General features: G+C 34.3%; 1 protein-coding gene across 3 annotated transcripts in view; it reads right to left on the bottom strand.

Annotated features, from left to right (window-relative positions):
• RANBP17 (RAN binding protein 17) overlaps window positions 1-23,076 on the bottom strand; it is a 364,604-nt gene that overhangs the window by 258,339 nt on the left and 83,189 nt on the right. For all 3 annotated transcript variants that reach the window (XR_012129393.1, XM_036995225.2, XM_073232144.1), the window contains one exon: window positions 10,087-10,222. Coding sequence is in view for 2 of the 3 variants with exons in the window: in XM_036995225.2 (XP_036851120.1) it covers window positions 10,087-10,222 (136 nt within the window). In the remaining variant the exon portion in view is untranslated. The remainder of the gene's footprint in view (window positions 1-10,086; window positions 10,223-23,076) is intronic.

Genomic DNA, 23,076 nt, shown 5'->3' with positions numbered 1-23,076 from the left:
CTTACTTCCTTTTGTTGTCTAATTTCCCTGACAAGAACATCTAGTACAATGTTTAAGTAGAGACATTCTGTCCTGCTTCTGATAATAGGGGAAAGTGTTATAAGTTGTTCAAATTCAGTTTACTTATTATTTTTTTTTTGCATTTTTCCCTGTATCTGTATTCATAAAAGATACTGGTGAGAAGTTTTCTTTTTTTGTGATGTATATGTATGACTCTGTATCAGGAAATACTGGCCTCATGGAATAAGGTGAGAGGAGTTCTATCCTCTTCTACTTTTTGGAAGCATTTATGAAGAATTGGTATTAATTCTTTGAATGTTTGGTGGAATTCACTGGGGAAACCATCTGGGCCTGAGTTCTTCACTGTAGATAGCCTTTGATTACTAATTCAATCTCATTATTTGCATTTCTATATCTCCTTGAATCAGTTTCAGTAGTTTGTCTTTCTAGGAATTTGCCCATTTCATCAAATTTACCCAACTTACTGGTATTCAACTCTTCACAATATTCCCTTATAATCATTTTTATTTCTGTAAGGTCAATAGTAATATCCCCTATTTCATGCCTGATTTTAGTATTTCAGTCTTTTATCTTTGTCAATCTAGCTAAAGGTTTACCAATTTTATTTATCTCTACAAGGAACCAAGTTTGGATTTCATTGATTTTGCTACTATTTTCTACTCTATTTCCTTAATTTATGCCCCATTAATTTCTACTATAATCTTTATATATCCTTTCTTCTGCTTTGTTTAGGTTTAGTTTCTTCTTATTTTTTCCAGTGTGGTAAGGTAGAAGGTTAGGTATTTATTTAAGATGCTTCTTTTTAAATGTAAGTGTTCACTGCTACAAATTTACCCCTAAGTAGAAATTACTGCTTAGAATCTAGTACTTTAGCTGAATGTTATAAGTTTTGGTATATTGTGTTTTCATACTCTTTCACCATGAAGTATTTCTTAATTTTCCTTGTAACTTATTTTATTTTATTTTGGTATCATTAATGTACAATTACATGAGCAACATTATAGTTACTAGACTCCTCCCATTATCAAGTCCCCACCACATACCTCATTACAGTCACTGTCCATCAGCATAGTAAGATGCTATAGAGTCACTACTTGTCCTCTCTGTGTTGTACTGCCTTACCTGTGTCCTCCCCTACATTATGTGTGTTAATCGTAATGCCCCCTTTTCCCCTTATCCCTTCCTTCCTGCACATTCTCCCCAGTCCCTTTCCCTTTGGTAACTGTTAGTTCATTCTTGGGTTCTGTGAGTCTGCTGCTGTTTTGTTCCTTCAGTTTTTGCTTTGTTGTTATACTCCACAGATGAGTGAAATCATTTGGTACTTGTCTTCTCCACCTGGCTTATTTCACTGAGCATAATACCCTCTAACTCCATCCATGCTGTTGCAAATGGTAGGATTTATTTTATTCTTGTGGATGAATAATATTCCATTGTATATATGTACCACTTCTTCTTTATCCATTCATCTACTGATGGACACTAAGGTTGCTTCCATTTCTTGGCTATTGTAAATAGTGCTGTGATAAACATAGGGCCACTTATGTCTTTTTCAAACTGGGCTCCTGCATTCTTAGGGTAAATTCCTAGGAGTGGAATTCCTAGGTCAAATGGTATTAGTTTTTTGAAGAACCTCCATACTGCTTTCCACAATGGTTGAACTAATTTACATTCCCACCAGCAGTGTAGGTGGGTTCCCCTTTCTCCACATCCTCGCCAACATTTGCTGTTGTTTGTCTTTTGGATGTTAGCCATCCTAACTTGGTGTGAGGTGATATCTCATTGTGGTTTTAATTTGCATTTCTCTGATGATTAGTGATGTGGAGCATCTTTTTGTGTGCCTGTTGGCCATCTGAATTTCTTTCCTTGTGACTTCTTATTTGACTCATTGGTTATTTGGATGTGTGTTAATTTATTTCCACATATCTATGAGTTTTTTGAATTTCTGTTATTGATTTCTATTCATTCCATTGTTTAGAGAATGTACACTGTATTATTTCAATACTTTTAAGTTTATTGTTTTATGGTAGAGTGTATGGTCAATCCTGGACAATGTTCTATATTTAAAAAGAATGTATATTCTGTTGTTGGGTGTAAAGCTATATAGTTGTCCATGGTCTAGTGGGATTCCAATGTTGTTCAAGCCTCTACTTGCTTATAGATCCTCTGCATAGTTTTTCTATCTGTTATTGAAACTAGGACAATATAGTCTCCAACGATTATTGTTGTTATTTCTTGTTATGTCAGTTTTTGCTTCATTTATTTTTAGCCTCTGTTGTTTATGTTTATAATTGTTATATATTCCTCATGAGCCAACCCTTTATCATTCCAAAATGCCCCTCTTTATTCCTAGTGACATTTTATTATTTTAAAATCTATTTTTTCTGGTATTAGTATAGTCACTCCAGTTTTTTTATGGTTGCTGTCTGTATGATGTATCTTTCACAATCCTCTACTTTCAATCTATTTAGATCTTTGAATTTAAAATGTGTGTTCTATAGGTAACATTTTGGACATTATTTTTTCTCCTTCTAAATCCAGTTTAACAACCTCTATTGGTTGGATTGTATAATCCATTCTAAATTTAATGTAATTATTGATAATTTTAGATATATGTCTGCCATTTCATTTTTGTTTTTTCTGTCTGGGATCTTTTTGTTCCTCTAGCCTTCCAATACTGCCTTCTTTTGCATTAAGTGAATATTTTTCAGTGTAACATTTTAATAATGTTCATGATATTTTTGAACTATATATTTTTATTTACCTCTTGGATGGTTGCTCTGGAGCTCACCATATACATCTTACCAGACAGTATTGCAGATTTATATTAATGTAATTCCAATGAGATAAATATTTCTCCTACATAGCTGTATTCCATTTTCTCCTTTTTTGTAATATTAGTTATTTCATGTTATACCTACACATTACAAACCCAAGAAATTATAATTATTTTTTATGTAATTTTATATTTTTTAAAGAATTTGAGAGATAAAAAGAAATAAGAATATGTTTAAGGTGCTTATTATATTAACTTTCTTATTTACAATTTCTGGTTCTCTTTATTGGTTCTTATAGATTTGAACTACTATTGAGTCATTTCCTTAGCCCAGAACTTTGCTCCAAACCACCTTCTTTTAACTGTGATGGCAAATACATTACATATTTTATCTGTATATATGCCATCAATACAGTGTATATGTGTATAAAATACATAATTGCTTTATACAACTGTTTTTTAAGTCAGTTAAGAGATGGATTACCTTCACTTGTGTTCTTTGTGTTTTCATCACATGGATTCATGTGACTTCATCTGAAGTCACTTGCTTTGACCCTGAAGTACTTCCTTTAGCATTTCTTTTAAGGTGGCTCTGAAAGCAATGTTTTCTCTCAGTTTTTGTTTACCTGAGGGAGTGTCTTCAATTCTCCTTTAATTTTCAAAGAGGTTTTCTGGATATATGATTCTTTGTTAAAAGTTTCTTTTAGCACTTTATGTTATCCAACTGTCTTCTGGTCTCCACTATCTCTAAAGAAAAGTCAGCTGTTCATTTTACTGGAGTTCCCTTGTTCAGGTTGAGCAGTTCTCTTGTCAATTTCAAAATATTTTTGTCCTTCAGCAGTTTTACAATAATGTATTTTTAGTGTTGATCTTTTTAGATATGTAATGTTTTTCATCAACTGTGTTAACTTTTAAGCCACTATTTTTTTCTATTCCTTTCTCACTTTCCTCTCTGGTACTTTCCTGGGTACTCCATGTTGGTACAGTTAATGACCACTTACAGTTCTCTGAGGCTCTGTTCACTTTTCTTCATTCTTTTTTCCCTCTGTTCTTTGAATATAACAGAAGTTGTCCCTCTGTTATGGCCTGCATGTTTGTGGCCTCCAAAATTCAAATGTTAAAACTAACCCTCAATGGTTACAGTATTAGAAGGTGAGGCCTCTGGGAGGTAATGAGTTAGATGAGGTTGTGAGGGCACGACCCTAATGATGGATTAATGTCCTTACAAAAAGAGGAGGAAACAAAGGATCAATCTCTTTCTTTTTCTCTTTTAGTGGTCACCAAGGAAGGCCATTTGAGGACATAATCAGAAAAAAGGCCCTCACCAAGAACCTGACCCTTATCTCAGACTTCCAGCTCCTACAACTGTGAGAAATAAATTTTTGTTGTTTAAGCCACTCAGTCAATGGTTATTTATTACAGTAGCCCAAACTGACTAAGACACAATGAATCTTCAAGCTTGCTAATTCTTTCTTCTGCCATTTTTAAATATACAGTTGGCCTCTGAATAATAGGGGTTAGGGGAGCCAAACCCTCATGTAGTAAAAAATCTACATATAACTTTTAACTTCCCCAAACTACTAATAGCCTACTGTTGACATAAATGGTCAGTTAACATATATTTTGCATGTTATATGTGCTACATACTGTATTCTTACAATAAAGTAAAGCAAGAGAAAAGAAAATGTCTTTTTATATTGTTGCAAATCTCCAATTTTCCAATATATTTTTTTAAATCCACATATAAGTGGACACATGCAGTTCAAATTCATTTTGTTCAATAGTATACTCTTGAGCCCCTTTAGTAAATTTTTCACTTCAATTATTGTTCTTTTCAATGACAGTATTTGTTTCTTCTTTAAATAATCCCTATATCTTTGCTAATGTTCTTTATTTGATGACACTGTGTTATCATACGTTACTTTACTTAAGTGACCTTATTAATATTGAGTCTTCCAATTCATAGACATAAACCATTTAGTTTGGCTTCATTTATTTCAACAATGTTTTGGAGTTTTCAATGTATAGTTCTTACATATTTTTCATTACTTTTTCTTCAGTATTTCATGGGGGATTTTTTGGTTCTATTATAGATGTTATATTTTTAAATTACATTTTCAAATTGTTTGTATGTCAAAGACATTCTTAGATATGTCTTTTTGTATGTGTGTGAGCTTCTTTAAAATTTGTTCTTAGAGTTTATATTCCCTGGCCTAAGAGCGCATGCATTTTCAACTTCTGTAGATATTGCTCAACTGTTTTCCAAAAAAGTTTTACCAGTTTGGGCTCTAGTAGTACAGTATAGTATTTGGTATTTTATTTCCTCACAAATACTTTTGTCAGACTTTTAAATTGTCTCCATCTAATAAGTATGATATAGTATGTCACTGTTGCTTTTTAATTTGCATTTGCCTATGTCCATGAAAGGAAGAACATATCATGTTTATTAGCAATTGCGATATCCTCTTCTGTGAATTGTTTACTTCTATCTCTTGTCCATTTTTTTACTGTGCTTTTTTCTCTTATTGAGGCATCGAAGTTGTTTATATAACTGAATGTTATCTTCAAGTTCGTGTATTGCAAATGTCATGTCATTCTCCTTAAGACATGTATTGTATATGTCTTATTTTGTCTACAGCTTGTATTTTTACTTTGCATATTGTTTCTTTTGATGGAACAAAATAAGTTTTACTTTTAATATGGGTAGAACTTATGTAAATTTTGGGTTTACAGTTTGGAATTATGTAAAAAATAAAACTTTCCTTATCCCTAATCACAATCTACTGCTTTTCACACTGAAAGTCCTCAAACTTACTTGGATTTTATTTTTCTATGCTACGAATAATACAAAATTTTACACAGAGATAAACCAAATGTCTGGCAGTATTTACTTAACAGTCTGTCTTTTCCTTATTTATAGTGTTTCAATGTATAAGTGGGAAAATTTTATAATTTTTAACTTTGCTCATCTTCCTCTTTAAATAAAAACTTACTGGGGAGATGGACTACCCTATTTGCATTTATACCTCTGGTCTTAATACATAGTAGTTACTTATTAGTATGTATTGGATAATGATTAGGAACAGGCAAGAGGGAAAGAGACAAGCAGCACATACACACAGAGCGGAATGCAGTGTCAAAGAAAAGGCAGGCAAAGTAAGAATTTTAAGCAGAGGAATGGGACAGGTAGAAATGTGTTTTCTGAAGATTGGAAAATTTAAAGTCTGAGAAAAACAAGTATTAGGAAAATATACAGCAATAAATACCTACTCTGGTGGGGGAGGTATAAACTATTATAACACTTAGGAGGGCAACTTGATAATATCTTGTAAACCTGAAGATTATATTCCATAGCCCAGGAATTCCATTCCTACTATTTACTTTCAAGAAACTCATATAAATGCATCAGACAACAGATATTAGAATATTGCAGTATTTTTTGTCAACTTTAAAAATGCAAACAACCTAATATATTAAGAGAAAAAAATGAATACCTAATGGTATAGTAATATACTGTAATGCTATTCAGTAACTAAATTAATTAGAACTATATGTATCATCATGGATAAACTCTAAAAAAATGTTGATCAAAAAAGGTATGTCCTGCATAGTAATTTTCTGTAAAGTTAATAGTATTATGTTTTGTTTATACACACATAGAAATGTGGGAAAAGAACAATATCATGCATGAAACACTAAATTTAGGATAGTAGCTACTTTGGGGCAAGAAGTGAAGAGAACAGATTCAGAGCAACAACAGGTCACTTGTGTTTAATTTTAAAATACACAGATCTGAAACAAATGTGGCAAAGCATTCAGATCTAACAAGGCTGGATGATGGGTGTATGAGTGTTCATTACATTATTCTCTCTGGTTTTCTACTGAAGTCAAGATTAGTCTGGTAGCAATATGGAAAATGGACTGGGGAGGGTAGAAAGTAAAATGGAAACAAAGAGGACAATTAGAAGAATTTTGAAATCTAGTGAGAAATGACAAGCAGTTCAGTAACAATGAGGATAAAAAGGAAGGGGTCTGAGAAAGGAGAGGAACTTAAGAGATATTTAGTAAATAAAATCAGCAAGATTAGGTGACAGATCAGATACAAAAAGTAAAAACAAATTGGAAATTTTCTGTTCAAAGTCATTCTTCCTTCTAAGTAGGAAAGTACATGGAAAGGGTTTTAGAAGACAGTGAGTTCCTTTTTAGAACCTGTTGAGTTTGAAGGGCCCATTCACTATGCCAGATCTAACAGGAGGCAATATAGCTAGTGGTTAGCGGCACAGATTCTGTAATCAGGTAACCATTCCAAGCCTTAGCTTCCATATCTGTAAAAAGGAATGGGGTGAGGGATGTTAAATAATAACTATTTCCATTGAGTTTTGTGAGATGAAACTAGATGTCCATTAAGTGCTATGCAAAGTCTATAGCACAGACTAATTGCTCAAAAATGCCTACAGCTACTATTTGATTCTTTTCTCCCTGCTTACAGAACAACACTTCTATACATAAGTTAGTACTCTTCAATGATTTCATCTTGGTCCCTGAAGCACTTATGTCTATAAATTATATTATTTTGCATATACAGGCTTTTATGAATTTTTCAAGATGCTCAATAGTATACCTTATTTTAAATTGCTCAACAATTTCACAGAGGTCAACATTATTTTCCAATTCAAGAACACACTCTTTACTACCTAAAAGTATTATATATAAGATCCAGACACAATTCCTATGGAATTCTACTAAATATTATACATTCAACCACTGGCTAGCAGAATGCATACAAGCAGTATGACAGGGACTTGGAAGTGTTAGCAATAAAAAAGAAACAAGACAGTCTTAACCCAAATTACAGTCTATATACGTTTTGCTAACAAATAATTACAATGTAGTATAATAATGCTAAAATAGGGGAATGGAGCTTTATAGAACACAGGAAAAAGGAACACTTTCAGAATTTAAGAAGGGTGTCCTAAAGGATGGGTATCTAATGTAAAAGATAAAGTACAAGTTATCAGAGTAAGGCAGTGAGTCAGAAGATGGGTTAAAAAGAAATAGAATCCTAAGCAGACGAAACATTTTGTTCAAAGGCTCAGAACTGACAGAGAATGCAAACTATTAAAGGAGCTGAAAAAAGTTTAATACACATAAAGTATGTAGCACGTGTACAGAGTACTGAAGCATGAAACTGTTTAACATATATAGGAGACTGGAAGAACTTTGTTAAGTCATACTCTATATGATCCAATTAAATGAGATAATGCTTAAGAGTGCTTAGTATAGTTCCTGGTACAAAATATGTGCACACTATTAAACACTATTCACTTATTATTATCCAACACTCTCCCCTTTGTTGTCAGAATTTGAAATTCAACAATACACTCACCAAAAAAATATTTTCCATCTACTCTTACTTCGTTGTTTGTCACAAAAACAGGAATTAGAGAACTTACAAAGTCCTTAAACAGTCATTGTTTAATTTGTAAAATTAGAATAACACTAACCATGCCAGCTTGTTGTAATTACTAGAGAGATCATGAAAAGGTCCTAGAAGGGTGCCAGGGCACATACTGAAGACCACTAATAGGAAAAAATCTCTTCTGTTACGCAGATCGGCAAACCAGAGGGGAAAAAAAAATGGAAAGCTTTGGCTTCACGTTGGGTTTATGTAGTAGGAAAGCCTTAGAAATAAAACCACCTCAGGACAAACTCTCTTTGAAAATAGGGTAAGATGCATTTGGTAAAAATGTTAACGTTGTATTACAGAATTACTACCAGTGCTATGATGTGGTTTTTTTTCTTAATACATAAGCTCTTTCAAGAAAAAAAAAACCTGATCTTTATAATGCACTTTTTTCATAATTACCATACACAAACACACACATTTTGGAAAAAAATTCCTAAATCCTTTTCCTAAAAATCTAATCTCATCGTACATATTTCTTTACAAGTACATAAAATGATGATAATCTGAAGGCTTTTCCATTCCATATTATACTGTTCTGTTTTAAGAACCAAACTAAACAGATACTGGATTAGTTATGTTTCAAGAGTATTCACTTTGCAAAAGCAAAATAACAAACTCTCTGGGTACATTTAAAACAAAACAATTTATCATAATTCAATTTATATTCAACCTTCAATCTGGGATTTTAACAGGCACACTGTATAAATTACGTATCATGTAATTTTTGTCTGATTCTAATTTATCTTACTGTCAACCTAAAACATTTATTTCTAGCTTCTCTTCTTTCTCCCTAATGGTCTCATTCAATAGTACTTAAATTCTAAGAAAATTTTATTGAAATGAATCCTAAATGGCAATAAAATATAACAATATATTTGACAAAGGAAGCATCAAGGTAAATCACTTAAAAGCAAAGAAAATGTTACCTGAAATAAGTGAAAGGATGATTTTAACAACAATCAAACAAATATTTTTTCATACTACTATACAACTATTATTAACAGAAAACCAGAAATGAACTGAAAGTTAAACTAATTTTCTCAGGAAAGAAAAAGTCCAGTTCAATATAAAAAACTTATTCTAGGGTTTTCAATAAGAAATCCTTCAACATTACTAATACAAACTACAAGTCCAAAGGAGACAAGAATATCCTTAGGACTTCTTATAGAGGTTTTGTAAAGAGTTACTACTCCAGGAAGAAAAAAATTTCATAGGTTTTACTCGGTGCGACAAGTACTTACTAAATATCTGATAGGGTTTACATAAATGTCCTCAATAATCCTTCATTATACCTTATACCTTAAGAGCAATTCATCTAAGTTTGCTGATGCTAAACTTTCAGTTATCATAGTATGTGTGTTCCCTACATAAAGGTGACTTAACTGCAGCTTCTCAAAGTCATGTCTAGCTCCCTGTCCTCATCATAATCATGTAAAAATACCATGGAATGACAGAAAAATATACCGGAGCCATCATAAATAAGTGTCCAAAAAGTATCCAGAACTACTAAAGAGTAAATCTCATTTTTTAAAACCTTGAAATACAACAAGGTGAAATCCATTAATGTGTTTAAAATAATCTTAGCTATTTAATAAATAATATTCACTAACTCTGCCAATCAATTTTCAAAGAAAACAGTAAATCTGGGTATAAAACAAGAAAATTAAACTCACATTGCCTTCAATACTAATTAATCAACTGATTTCAATGGATCAATTATATTTCTTAAGTAAAATCTGCTCAAACATATCAGCTTAAAGCTATTATATGTATACATCTTTCTTCATTTTCAATAACATTTTAAAAATCTTTAGTAAAAACCTACCTTTGAGGTTCTTTGAAGTTGATCACCAACATATGTTTTACGAAACTGATCCAAGAACCACAGAATTGCAAGTTCTACTTTCTCATTAGGACACTGAGGCAATCTGTTATCCATTAAAGACATAAGCTGAAAAACTCTTTTTATGAAGGGAAAAAAAAGGCTTCAGTAAGTATTTTTAGAGACACAATATTAAAACATTTATCATCAATGAAATAATATATAATCACTGTAAAAAGTAGAAAACTACAAAACCTTAAGAAGAAAATATTTTAAAAATCATCTGAAATTCTACCACTCTGAAATCTACAATTGGGTCTAATTCCTTCTAGTCTTTTTTCCTAAGATGTACACATACACATATAAACCTATGTGGACATACACTTTTTATTTTACTAAAAATGTATGTATAAACATATATGACATGTACATATAAATATATAATGTATAAAATATTTACTTACAAATATATATAGATACAACATCTATGTATACATATAAAATTTTAGTAAAAGAAGAATGATATTGAATGTGTAGTTTCATATTTTACTTTTTCATCAAACCTTTTATTTTTATATAATTACCTATTTTGGGGTCACATGACTTAAAATACAAAAATAATCAAGAGGTACACCTATCAAAATATATACCACTTTCTTAATGAGAAAAATTTTACCTGTTAACCTGAAATAACTTACAAGATGCTCTTAAAATACTTTTAATACAAGTATGCAACTATTATTATCAGAAAATCATATATGAATTGAAGGTTAAGTCAAATTTCTTAGAAAAGTTTAATATACTGAAAAGTTTAATCTAGAATTTTCAAAAGAGAAGTCCTTCCATTATTTATTTACATTAAAATTTTCCAGTGGGTGGCTGCCAAGTGCCAGTTGCTGACAATATCAGTGTATTATAATAATTTTTTTAAGAGACAGAAGTAGAGGTTGTTGAGGAAACAGATTTTCTTCTTTTTCTAATTGCACAAAGGCAGCTATGACTAACCCTGACCTACCTGGATCCTTCCATGTATGCAGACAAGAGTTTAGACAAATACACATAATAGTTTATGTTTCTTCCCAGAGACATTTTTCATGTACATACAGGTAAATACAACTATCTAATCTCTTAATTGATTTAAACACATGGAGCATAATATACTTATGGTTCTAAACCTAGCCTTTTCCATTTAACAGTATATATTATAAATCTTTCCATGTCAGACATAAAGATCTTCTTCATTTTCTTTTGCAGCTGTTTAACATTCCGTATGAATGTACTATAATATTTTCAAACATTCCCAATGGACATTAAAGTAGTTAATAATTTTTTGCTGTTACAAAATGCTGCAGTTAACATGTACACATCATTTTACATATGTACAATTACGATATACACTTCTTAAAGTCAAACTTTTACCTTAAAGAATGTAAACTTATAATTTTCATGGCTATTATCATGAAATCAAAACAACTTATACTCCTATCATCAGTCTATGAGAGCGTCTATACACACAGATAATTCAGGATAATATTAAGCTAGAATTTACTGAAATCTAAAAATGGTATCTCAGTGTAGTTTTAATATGTATTTCTCTCATGTATGAGGTTAAAATTTTTCTGTATTTTTTTTTAATTTTTCTGTATTTTTAAGCCATATTATTATACTTTCTGTGACCCATTTGTTCATATCCTTTGCCAATTTTTCCTATTGGATTGTCTTTTTTTTGCTGATTTCAACAAATTCTTTATATATTAGAAAATAGAGCCCTATAGCTGTGATTGAACTGTAATTATTTTTCCTTGTTTTTCATTTCTTTCCTGAATTTGACTATGTTTTTTTTAATGCTGTACAGAAGTTGTTTTTATCATCTTTTTTACGGATTTTGCAAATAACCAGGTCTTAACCTGAATCTAAAGAGTTTTTATATTTAATTTTTAAAATTGACCTTTGATACATTTGAATTGTCTTAAACATATCTTGTGAGATATAGATCAACATTTTTTTCCCAGATGGCTACCCAGCTGCTCAGAATCGTTTCTTTTCTTGTAGAGTCTCTTCTGCTCACCATTTTGATTTAGCCATACTCACATACATTAAGTTCACTTATATACTGATTACTTACTAGATCTTTTATTCTATTCCATTGATCTGTCTCACTAAATATATTTTTTTCATATTATTAAATAATTCTCCAAAACATTTTTAATGGATGTGCAGGCATACTTTATTTCACTGTGCTTTTCTTTTATTGCACTTTGTAGATACTGCATTTTTTTACAAATTGAAAGTTTATGGCAACCCTGTGTTGGACTAGTCTATCAGCACCATTTTCCCACAGCATTTGCTCAATTTGTGTTGCTGTGTCACATTATGGTGACTTCAAACTTTCATTATTATTGTATTTTTTATGGTGATCTGTGATCAATGATTACAACTCACTGAAAGGTCAGATGATGGTTAGCATTTTTTAGCAATAAAGTATTTTTTAATTAAGGAACATACATGGTATTTTTAGACATAATAATACTATTGCACACTTACTGGACTACAGTACAGAGTAAACATAATTTTGATATACACTGGAAAAATTTTAAAAATCCATTTGACTTGCTTTAGTGCAGTATTCACTTTACTGCAGTTGTCTGGAGCCAAATCCACAATGTCTTTGAGGTATGGCTGATAATATTAAGACTATGCCAAAACGTAATCATCTCTTTTTGAAGGTGAATTCATATTTCAGTGAAAAGTAATTACTGTCCTCTTCCCTACTACCAAAGGTTTCTAGAAACAAAATGTCTGGTTAAAACATATGAATTTCTTTTACAAACTAGGTACTTATTGTCAGTGTTATGAAATAATATTTTGACAATCACTTCTGTAGTTACTTCTAACATTTATATATTAAGCTATTTATTTAAAAGTACCCTTCACTTACCAAATATCTTTAATACCATAAAAATTAATGAAGGAACACTTACAGTTCAAATTTAAGAGTTAGATTACTATAGCCAGATTATTGTTTTTTTTTCTAAGAAGATATGTTTATTCTCTAATTTTGAGAAGAGAGACAAAGGTGACATTTAAAATCTGTGTATTGATGAATTAGCAGACTACTGGAGTAATTTTTGTTAAATAAATAGATACACACATCCAACTTGGTCTCTGGATCCAAGTGATTTTTCAAGTGACTTAAATAAGGCATATCTTGCTTTTAAATTCTTTATTGAGTAGAATCTCCCTTTCCCTACTCTAGGTCTTTGTTGAGTCTATGCCTTTGCTCCTGTTTACTTTTATTTCCTTTTTATAGCATACATTCCAAAATCCAAAAAAAATGTGAACCCCAAAAACAGTGTGTTGGGATACCTTTATAACTCATACTAAGCTGGCGATTTGCATTTGGCTAAGAGGCAATGACCTCCAGCAGGACAGTAGGAAAGAGTTGCCATGAGGGTACATGATGTTCACCTTCAGGTGCTTGAAATCTAAAATAACAATGCCTTAAACAATACAGACGTTTATTTTTCTCTCAAGCAAAAATCCAAGGCCGTACTCTAAGACTAACTGGTGCTCTATGGTGATCAAGGACTCAAGTCAAGCTCCTCCTAATTTGTTACACTTGCCTCATTCACAGAGTCACTCTGAGGTTTAAGATGGACACTTCAGTTCCAACCATTATGTCCACATATGTTGCTCATACCACATTTCACCTACATAGTTGCCCAGAACATAATCATTTAACCGCACCTATCTGCAAGAAAGTGTAGTAAATCTAGGCTTTACTGGGGTGGGCAAATGTCCAGCAAAACATCAGGTATTCTGTTACTGGAGAAGAAGGGAAAAAGAGATATGGACAATTAGTGGTCTGCTGCAGTGCCCTCAAAGATTTATGGCTACCTCAAACAAGTGCTTAAGACCAAAAGTTAAATTACATATATAATATTCACTTCTGTTTTCAATTTATTGTTCTACATTTCTTTTACCCTTTCTCTTAAATTATTTTTGGTAACGAGTGAGAGGCAGAAAAAGATGGCAGAGTGAGAAGTGAGGCAGAAACTTCCTCCCAAAACCACATATAACACAAAAATACAGCAAATACAACTAATCCTGAAAGAATGACCAGAAAGAAAACTGCAACAGACAGCCTACATCTGGGGAAAAGAAAAGACCTCACAGAAAAGGGTAAAATAGCAAAACCCCAATCTGGCAGGACCCAAACTCTCCCCCCTCCCCACCTAACCAGTGAGAGGAACAGAAACAGACCTGGGAGGGAGTAGAAGCCCAGCACTGCTAAACACCTACCCCTGGAGTTGTGCTCCAGGAGTACGAACCATATTACATGGTGCTCTGGAGATTAGTGGGGTTGGAAAGCAAAGGCAGGCAGAATAATCAGAGAGACTGAGATTCCAGCCACTTGTGGAGAACAGGTACACACAACCGGCCATTCAAGGACAAAAGAAAGGCAGGCACTTTGAAAGACTTCTCAACAGTGAAAGTGCTGCTAAAGAGGCAAGAATTAAACAGTGCTTGCTGCTCAGGAGAAAGGACAGGTGGACAAAATTGTCCCGGCACACACAGCCCAGCAGGTTGAGAACTTTCAGGAGTTTCAGGCACTCCATCCCACTGTCTGACAATGCAGTGCTGAGGCTCCCTACTGTGATACATAGGCTGCCGCTCTTTCCTCACTGCATCACCAAGTGGCAAACCTGCTGCCCCCGCCATCATGTGAGGCCAGTTGGAGGGAGGCCCCACCTATAGCTGCTGAAAGAGCATAATGCACAGGCTCCTCCATGCATGCTCAACCCACTGGCCCTGGCAGTGGAGGCAGGCACTATAGACGGGAAGCAGAAATGGGCTCTTTCATCCTGGCAGGCACTGGTCTGCTCACCTGCTGTCCCCACCATTGCACCAGGCCAACCAGAGAGTGGCCATACCTATGACAGTTATAATGGTGTAATTCAGAGGCTCCTCCCTGCATGATTAGTCCACTGGCCTTGGCAGTGGAGGCACACCCTGCAGACGGGAAGCAGCAAAGAGCTCTTTGCTCCCAGCAGGCACAGGTTTAACTTACCCACGATCCCCACCATTGCTCCAGATTTTGGGCAGCTCCAGAGAGTAAAGCTTCTGGGCACTAGAGAGCACTGCTTACACAAAGTTATTATTCTATAGGAATCACTTAAAAATTAAAAAAGCAAAAGAATTTATCCAAACAAAACTACAGGAAAAAACTCCTGAAAGAGGGATAAGTTAAATCTTGATAAAGATTTCAAAACAGAAATCATAAACATGCTCACAGAGCTAAAGAAAAATATTTAAAACCACAGGGAGGACTTAAAAGAGACAGAAACTTTGAAAAATACAGTATATGAAATAAAACATACAATGGAGGGACTTAAAAGCAGATTAGAAGAGGTAGAGAAGACAGTAAATGGAACAGAAATTAGAGAACATGAATAGAAAGAAGCTGAGGCGCAGAGAGGAAAAAAGATCTCTAAGAATGAAAGAATAATAGAACTGTGTGACCAATCCAAACAGAACACTATTCACATTATAGGGGTACCAGAAGATGAAGGCTAGAGAGAAAAAAGGGATAGAAAGTTTCTTAGAGGAAATACTTGCTGAAAACACCCCCAATCTTGGGAATGAAATAGTTTCTCAGGTCATGGAAGTACACAGATCTCCCAACATGAGGGACTCTAGGAAGACAACACCAAGACATATAATAATCAAAATGGCAAAGATCAAGGACAAGGACAGAATATTAAAAGCAGTCAGAGAGAGAAAAAGATCACATACAGAGGCAAACTCACAAGGCTATCATCAGACTTCTCAGCGGAAACCTTACAGGCCAGAAGGGAGTGGCATGATGTATTTAATGCAATGAAACAGAAGGGCCTCCAACCAAGAATACTCTACCCAGCAAGATTATAATTTAAATTTGAAGAAGGTATTAAACAATTTCCAGATAAGCAAAAGTTGAGGGAATTTACGTCCCACAAACCATCTCTGCAGTGTATTTTAAAGGGCCTGCTCTAGAAGGAAGTGCTCCTAAGGCTAAATAGCTGTCACCAAAGAAAAGAAAACCACAGTAAAGGACCAATTGATTACTAAGCAAATGTAAAATTAAATCAACTACTCAAAAAAGTTAGTCAAAGAATACACAAAGAGTATAGAATATGACACTTAACATAGAAAGAGTAGAGGAGAAAGAAAAGGAAGGGGGGATAAAAGAACCTTTAGACAGTGTTTGAAATAGCATAATAAGTGAGTTAAGACAGACTGTTAGATAGTAAGGAAGCTGTCCTTGAACCTTTGGTAAACACAAACCTAAAGCCTACAATGTTAATAAGTACGTATCTATCGATAATCACCCTAAATGTAAATGGACTGAATGCACCAATCAAAAGACATAGAGTCACTGAATGGATAAAAAAAATACCCATCTATATGCTGCCTACAAGAGACACATTTCAAACCCAAAGACATACACAGACTAAAAGTGAAGGGATGGAAAAAGATACATCATGAAATAATAGGGAGAAAAAAGCAGGAGTAGCAATACTTACACTAGACTAAATAGATTTCAAAACAAAGAAAGTAACAAGAAACAAAGAAGGACATTATTAAATAATGATAAAGGGGTCAGTCCACCCAGAGGATATAACCATTATAAATATTTATGCACCCAACATAGGAGCACCTAAATATGTGAAACAAATACCTACAGAATTAAAGGGGGTAACAGAATGCAATATAGAATGCAATGCGTTCATTTTAGGAGACTTCAACACACCACTCACACCAAAGACAGAACAACCAGACAGAAAATAAGTAAGGGGACAGAGGCACTTAACAATACATTAGAACAGATGGACTTAATAGACATCTACAGAACAAGAACACCCCACCCAAAAGCAGCAGGATACACATTCTTCTCAAGTGCACATGGAACATTTTCAAGAACACATCACATATTAGGCCACAAAAAGAGCCTTAGTAAATTCAAAAAGACTAAAATTGTTCTAACCAGCTTCTCAGATCACAAAGGTATAAAATTAGAAATAAATTATGCAAAGAAAACAAAAAAGCCCACAGACACATGGAGGCTTAACAACATGCTCCTAAATAATCAATGGATCAATGACCAAATAAAATAAAAAATCAAGCAATATATGGAGACAAATGAAAAAACAACTCAACTCCCCAATATCTGTGGGATGCAGTGAAGGCCGCTCTAAGAGGGAAGTATATTGCAATACAGGCTTACCTCAAGAAACAAGAACATCCCCAAATAAAGAGCTTAAACTCACAATTAATGAAACTAGAAGAAGAAGAAGAACAAATGAGTCAGTAGAAGGAGGGACATAATAAATATCAGAGCAAAAGTAAACACAATTGAGAAGAATAAAACAATAGAAAGAATCACTGAAACCAGGAGCTGGTTCTTCAAGAAAATAAACAAAATAGATAATCCCCTGCCAGACTTATCAAGAAAAAAAGATAGTGTACACACATAAACAGAATCAGAAATGAGAAAGGAAAAATCACTATGGACACCACAGTAATACAAAGAATTATTAAGAGAGTACTATGAAAAATTATATGCTAATGAATTAGAAAACCGAGAAGAAATGGACAACTCTATAGGAAAATACAGACTTCCAAGACTGACCCAGGAAGAAACAGAAAATCTGAACAGACCAATTATGAGCAATGAAATTGAATTGATAATCAAAAGACTACCTAAAAACAAAACATCTGAACTAGATGGCTTCATGGCTGAATTTCACCAAACACTTAGGAAAGAACTTATACCCATCCACCTTAGAAGAGGATGGAATAATTCCAAACTCATTCTATGAGGAATGATACCACTCTAATCACTCTAATCCCAAATACCACTCTAAAACCACTCTTAAAAAAAATCACTCTAATACCAAAACCAGGCAAAGACACCATAAAAAACAGAAAATTAGACATCAAAAAGATCATCCATCATGATCAGGTGGAATCTATTCCAGGAATGCAAGCATGGTACAATATTCGGAAATCCATCAACATCAACCACCACAGCAACAAAAAGAACAAAAATCACATGGTCATCTCCATAGATGCTGAAAAAGCATTTGACAAAATTCAACATCCATTCATGAAAAAAACTCTCAGCAAAATGGATATAGAGAGCAAGTATCTCAACATAATAAAGGCCATATATGACAAACTCATAGACAACATCATAACTAACAATGAGAAGCTGAAAGCTTTTCCTTTAAGATCAGGAACAAGACAAAGATGCCCACTCTCCCCACTTTAATTCAACATAGATCTGGAGGTCCTAGCCACAGCAATCAGACAACAAAAAGAAATAAAAGGCATCCAGATTGGTAAGGAAGAAGTTAAACTGTCCTTGTTTGCAGATGATATGATATTGTACATAAAAAACCCTGAAGAATCCACTCCAAAACCACTAGAACTAATATCTGAATTCACCAAAGTTGCAGGATACAAAATTAATACACAGAAATCTGTTGCATTCCTATACACTAATGATAAACTAGCAGAAAGAGAAATCAGGAAAACAATTCCATTCACAAATGCATCAAAAAGAATATAATACCTAGGAATAAACCTAACCAAGGAAGTGAAAGACCTATACTCTGAAAACTATAAGAGACTCATGCGAGAAATTAAAGAAGATACCAAAAAATGGAAATATGTCTCATGGGTGGGTAGGAAGAATTAATATTGTCAAAATGGCCATCCTGCCTAATGCAATATACAGATTCAATGCAATTCCTATCAAAATACCAACAGCATTCTTTAACGAACTAGAGTAAAGAGTTCTAAAATTCATACAGAACCACAGAAGACCCCGAATAGCCAAAGCAATCGTGAGTAGGAAGAATAAAGTGGGGTGCATTATGCTCCCTGACTTCAAGCTCTACTACAAAGCCACAGTAATCAAGACAATTTGGTACTGGCACAAGAACAGACCCATAGACCAATGGAACAGACGAGAGAGCCCAGATATAAACCCAAGCATATATGATCAATTAATATACCATAAAGGAGCCATGGATATACAATGGGGAAATAACAGCCTCTTCAACAACTGGTGTTGGCAAAACTGGACAGCTACATGTAAGAGAATGAAACTGGATTATTGCCTAACCCATACATAAAAGTAAACTCAAAATGGATCAAACACCTGAATGTAAGTCATGAGACCATCAAACTCTTAGAAGAAAACATAGGCAAAAATCTCTTGAATATAAACATGAGCAACTTTTTCCTGAACGCATCTCTTTGGGCAAGGGAAACAAAATAAAAAATAAACAAATGGGACTACATCATGCTAAAAAGCTTCTGTACAGCAAAGGACACCATCAGCAGAACAAAAAGGCATCCTACAATATGGGAGAACATATTTGTAAATGACATGTCTGACAAGGGGTTAACATTCAAACTATATAAAGAACTCATATGCGTCAACACCCAAAAAGCAAATAACCCTATTAATAAATGGGCAGAGGATATGAACAGACAACTCTCCAAAGAAGAAATTCAGATGGCCAGCAGGCACATGAAAAGATGCTCCACATCACTAATTGCCAGGGAAACGCAAATTAAAACGACCATGAGATATCACCTCACACCAGTTTGGATGGCCGACATCCAAAAGACAAGGAACAACAAATGCTGGCGAGGATGTGGAGAAAGGGGAACCCTCCTACACTGCTGGTGGGAATGTAAACTAGTTCAACCATTGTGGAAAGCAATATGGAGGTTCCTCAAAACCCTAAAAATAGAAATATGATTTGACCTGGGAACTCCACTCCTAGGAATTTACCCAAAGAAAACTTCTCAGATTCAAAAAGACATATGCACTCCTATGTTTATCACAGCAGTATTTACAATAGCCAAGATATGGAAGCAACCTAAGTGTCATCAGTAGATAAATTGATAAAGAAGATGTGGTACATATACACAATGGAATACTATTCAGCCATAAGAAACAAATCCTACCATTTGCAACAACATGGATGGAGCTAGAGGGTTTTATGTTCAGTGAATTAAGTCAGGCAGAGAAAGACAAATACCAAACGATTTCCCTCATTTGTGGAGTATAACAACGAAGCTAAACTGAAGGAACAAAATAGCAGTAAACTCACAGACTCCAAGAAGGGACTAGTGGTTGCCAAAGCGGAGGGGTGGGAGAGGGCTGGTGGGGAGAGAGGGAGAAGGGGATTGTGGGGTATCATGATTGGTGCACATGGTGTGTGTGGGTCATGGGGGTAGACATTGTAGCTCAGAGAAGATAAATAGTGATTCTGTGGCATCTTACTACACTGATGGACAGTGTCTGCAATGGGATATGGGAGGGGACTTGATAATAAGGGTGAATGTAATTACCACATTGTTTTTCTTGTGAAACCTTCATAAGAGTATATATCAATGATACCTTAATAAAAAAAAAAGACATGGAACAACAAATGCTGGCAAGGATGAGGAGAAAGGGGAACCATCTTACACTGCTGGTGGGAATGTAAATTAGTTCAACCATTGTGGAAAGCAATATGGAGGTTCGTTAAAAAACCTAAAGTAGAAATACCATTTGACCTGGGAATTCCACTCCTAGGAATTTACCCAAAGAAAGTAAGATCCTAGATTCAAAAAGATACATGTACCCCTATGTTTACAGCAGCACTATTTACAATAGCCCAGCTATAGAAACAACCTAAGTGTCCATTAGTAGATGAGTGGATAAAGATGTAGTACATACACACAATGGAGTATTATTCAGCTATAAGAAGAAAATGAATCCTACCATTTGCAACAGCATGGATGGAGCTAAAAGATAGTATGCTCAATGAAATAAGCTGGGCGGAGAAAGACAAGTACCAAATGATTTTACTCATTTGTGGAGTATAACAACAAAGCCAAACTGAAGGAATAAAACAGCAGCAGACTCACAGATTCCAAGAAGGGACTAGTGGCTACCAAAGGGAAGGGGTTAGGGAGAGTGGGTGGGGAAGGAGGGAGAAGAGAATTAAAGGGCATTATGATTAGCACACATAATGTAGGGGGGTCACAGGGAGAGAGTATAGCACAGCAAAGACAAGTAGTGACTATAGTACCTTACTACACTGATGGACAGTGACTGCAGTGGGATGCGGGGGGCAACTTGCTAATATGTGTGAATATAGTAACCACAATGTTGCCCATGTGAAACCTTCATAAGACTGTATATCAATGATACCTTATTAAATATATATATATATACACACACTTAAAAATAAAAAATAAATTATTTTTGGTAAAGAGCATGGAGGGAATAAAAAGATAAATATATCATTAAAATTTTTGATTCAAGTATAAGCAACCCTATTTCAAATACAAGAAATAATTTTTGATATTTATTTTATATTCCCCTGGATATCCAATTAAATAAGTATTCAAGTCAACTTAATAATTTGGTCTACAAATATTTGAGGGCCTAAACTATGTGACAGGGTGTGTGTTAGGAGTTCAGAATACAACAGTAAGCAAGACACATACATTCCCAGTTCTCCAGGAACCTACAGTCCATGCACGAAAAACAACAAAACAAGCAACTAGTATAAAAAATGGCAAGTGCTTTAATAGACACTTCAAATAAATGAGCAAAGATTCCTAATATTCTAGGATGGAACAGGGCGGAGAGAGAGAATATCTAGAGAAAGGGGAAAGTATGTGTAGCTATTTAGAGAGAGTAGAAAAAGCATGGCTCATTTAAGAGCTGCAAAAAGTTCAATATGGCTAAAAAGCAGCCAAAGGCAGGAGAACAGGCTGATGAGACAGGTATGAGCCAGATCATGAAGAGCTTGATGAGCCATGTTGGTTTTAGTCCCAGTAACAATGGAAAGTCACTGTGGAGTGTGAACAGCACTGACAAATCGGATCTGTATTTTAGAAAGCCAAAAAGGAAGAAAGGTGTTCATTTAAAACTGCAGCATGAATCCCTGTGAAAGATGACAGGCGCTAAAATGGCAGGGGAAATAGAAATTACTAGACTAACTGGGATAAACAGATGGTAGAACTGACAGGATTTGATGACTATATGGATGCTGATAAGAGAGAAAGGAAAAGTAATGGGTAACTCCCAGTATTCAGGTACTCCCTTTATGCAACTGAGCGGACTGTGATGAGACACATGAAGACAGTCAGGGCTGGGAGTGGATGTAAGAAATGATTTTAATTTTAGTCACTGAACTGGAGGCATATGTGGGACAGACAACATGCAAGTTAAATAGTTCAACAGGTGTTTGGAAGTCAAAAGACAAATCACTAAAACAACAAAGGATCACTGAACAACTCTGAGGGCTCAGTTGGGGTAAAACATGATGTCTTAATTTATAATGGGATCTACCTATAGAGGTGTGCACTTTCTTTTATTATCACTCAACAAATTAGAGAGAACTATTAATTCCTTCAGAACTAAGGTTTTGCCGGGCAGATAAGATAAAAATACAGCAGTGAACACAAAGCAGATAAAGCTTATTCCTTCCCCTATTCTAGGGGAATGAAGAAATAAATAAACATCAAGAGGTTATAAGTACTACGAAGACAAATAAAGTAGGATAAAGATGTTATTTTGGATAGGGAAGTCCAAGGAGGAGGAGACATCTGAGTAGAGATCTGACTGAAGTAAAGGAGTGCTACATAAACATCTGAGAGAAAGCATTTCTAGTGGAAGAGAAATGCAAAGACCATGAAATGAAAAAATATTGGTAACAGTCAAATAATAACAAGGAGGCCAGAATGAGTGAGTTCAATGAGGAAAGACAGAACATGAGGTCAGAGTAGTAGTAAGGAGGCTCTGGGACATGGCAAGGACTTTGGAGTTTGTCTCATGTGTGACAAGAAGCCACTGGAAGCTTATGAGTAGAGAAGAGGAGCGAACTTATCTGAAGTCATCTATACTGCAGTAGGATTTGGGAGAGCAAAACTCTG

The sequence above is a fragment of the Manis javanica genome, chromosome 1 (genome assembly GCF_040802235.1).
Source record: "Manis javanica isolate MJ-LG chromosome 1, MJ_LKY, whole genome shotgun sequence".
NCBI lineage: Eukaryota > Metazoa > Chordata > Mammalia > Pholidota > Manidae > Manis > Manis javanica.
Note: the sequence above shows the minus strand (reverse complement) of the source record. Positions and strands in the feature narration are given on the sequence as shown.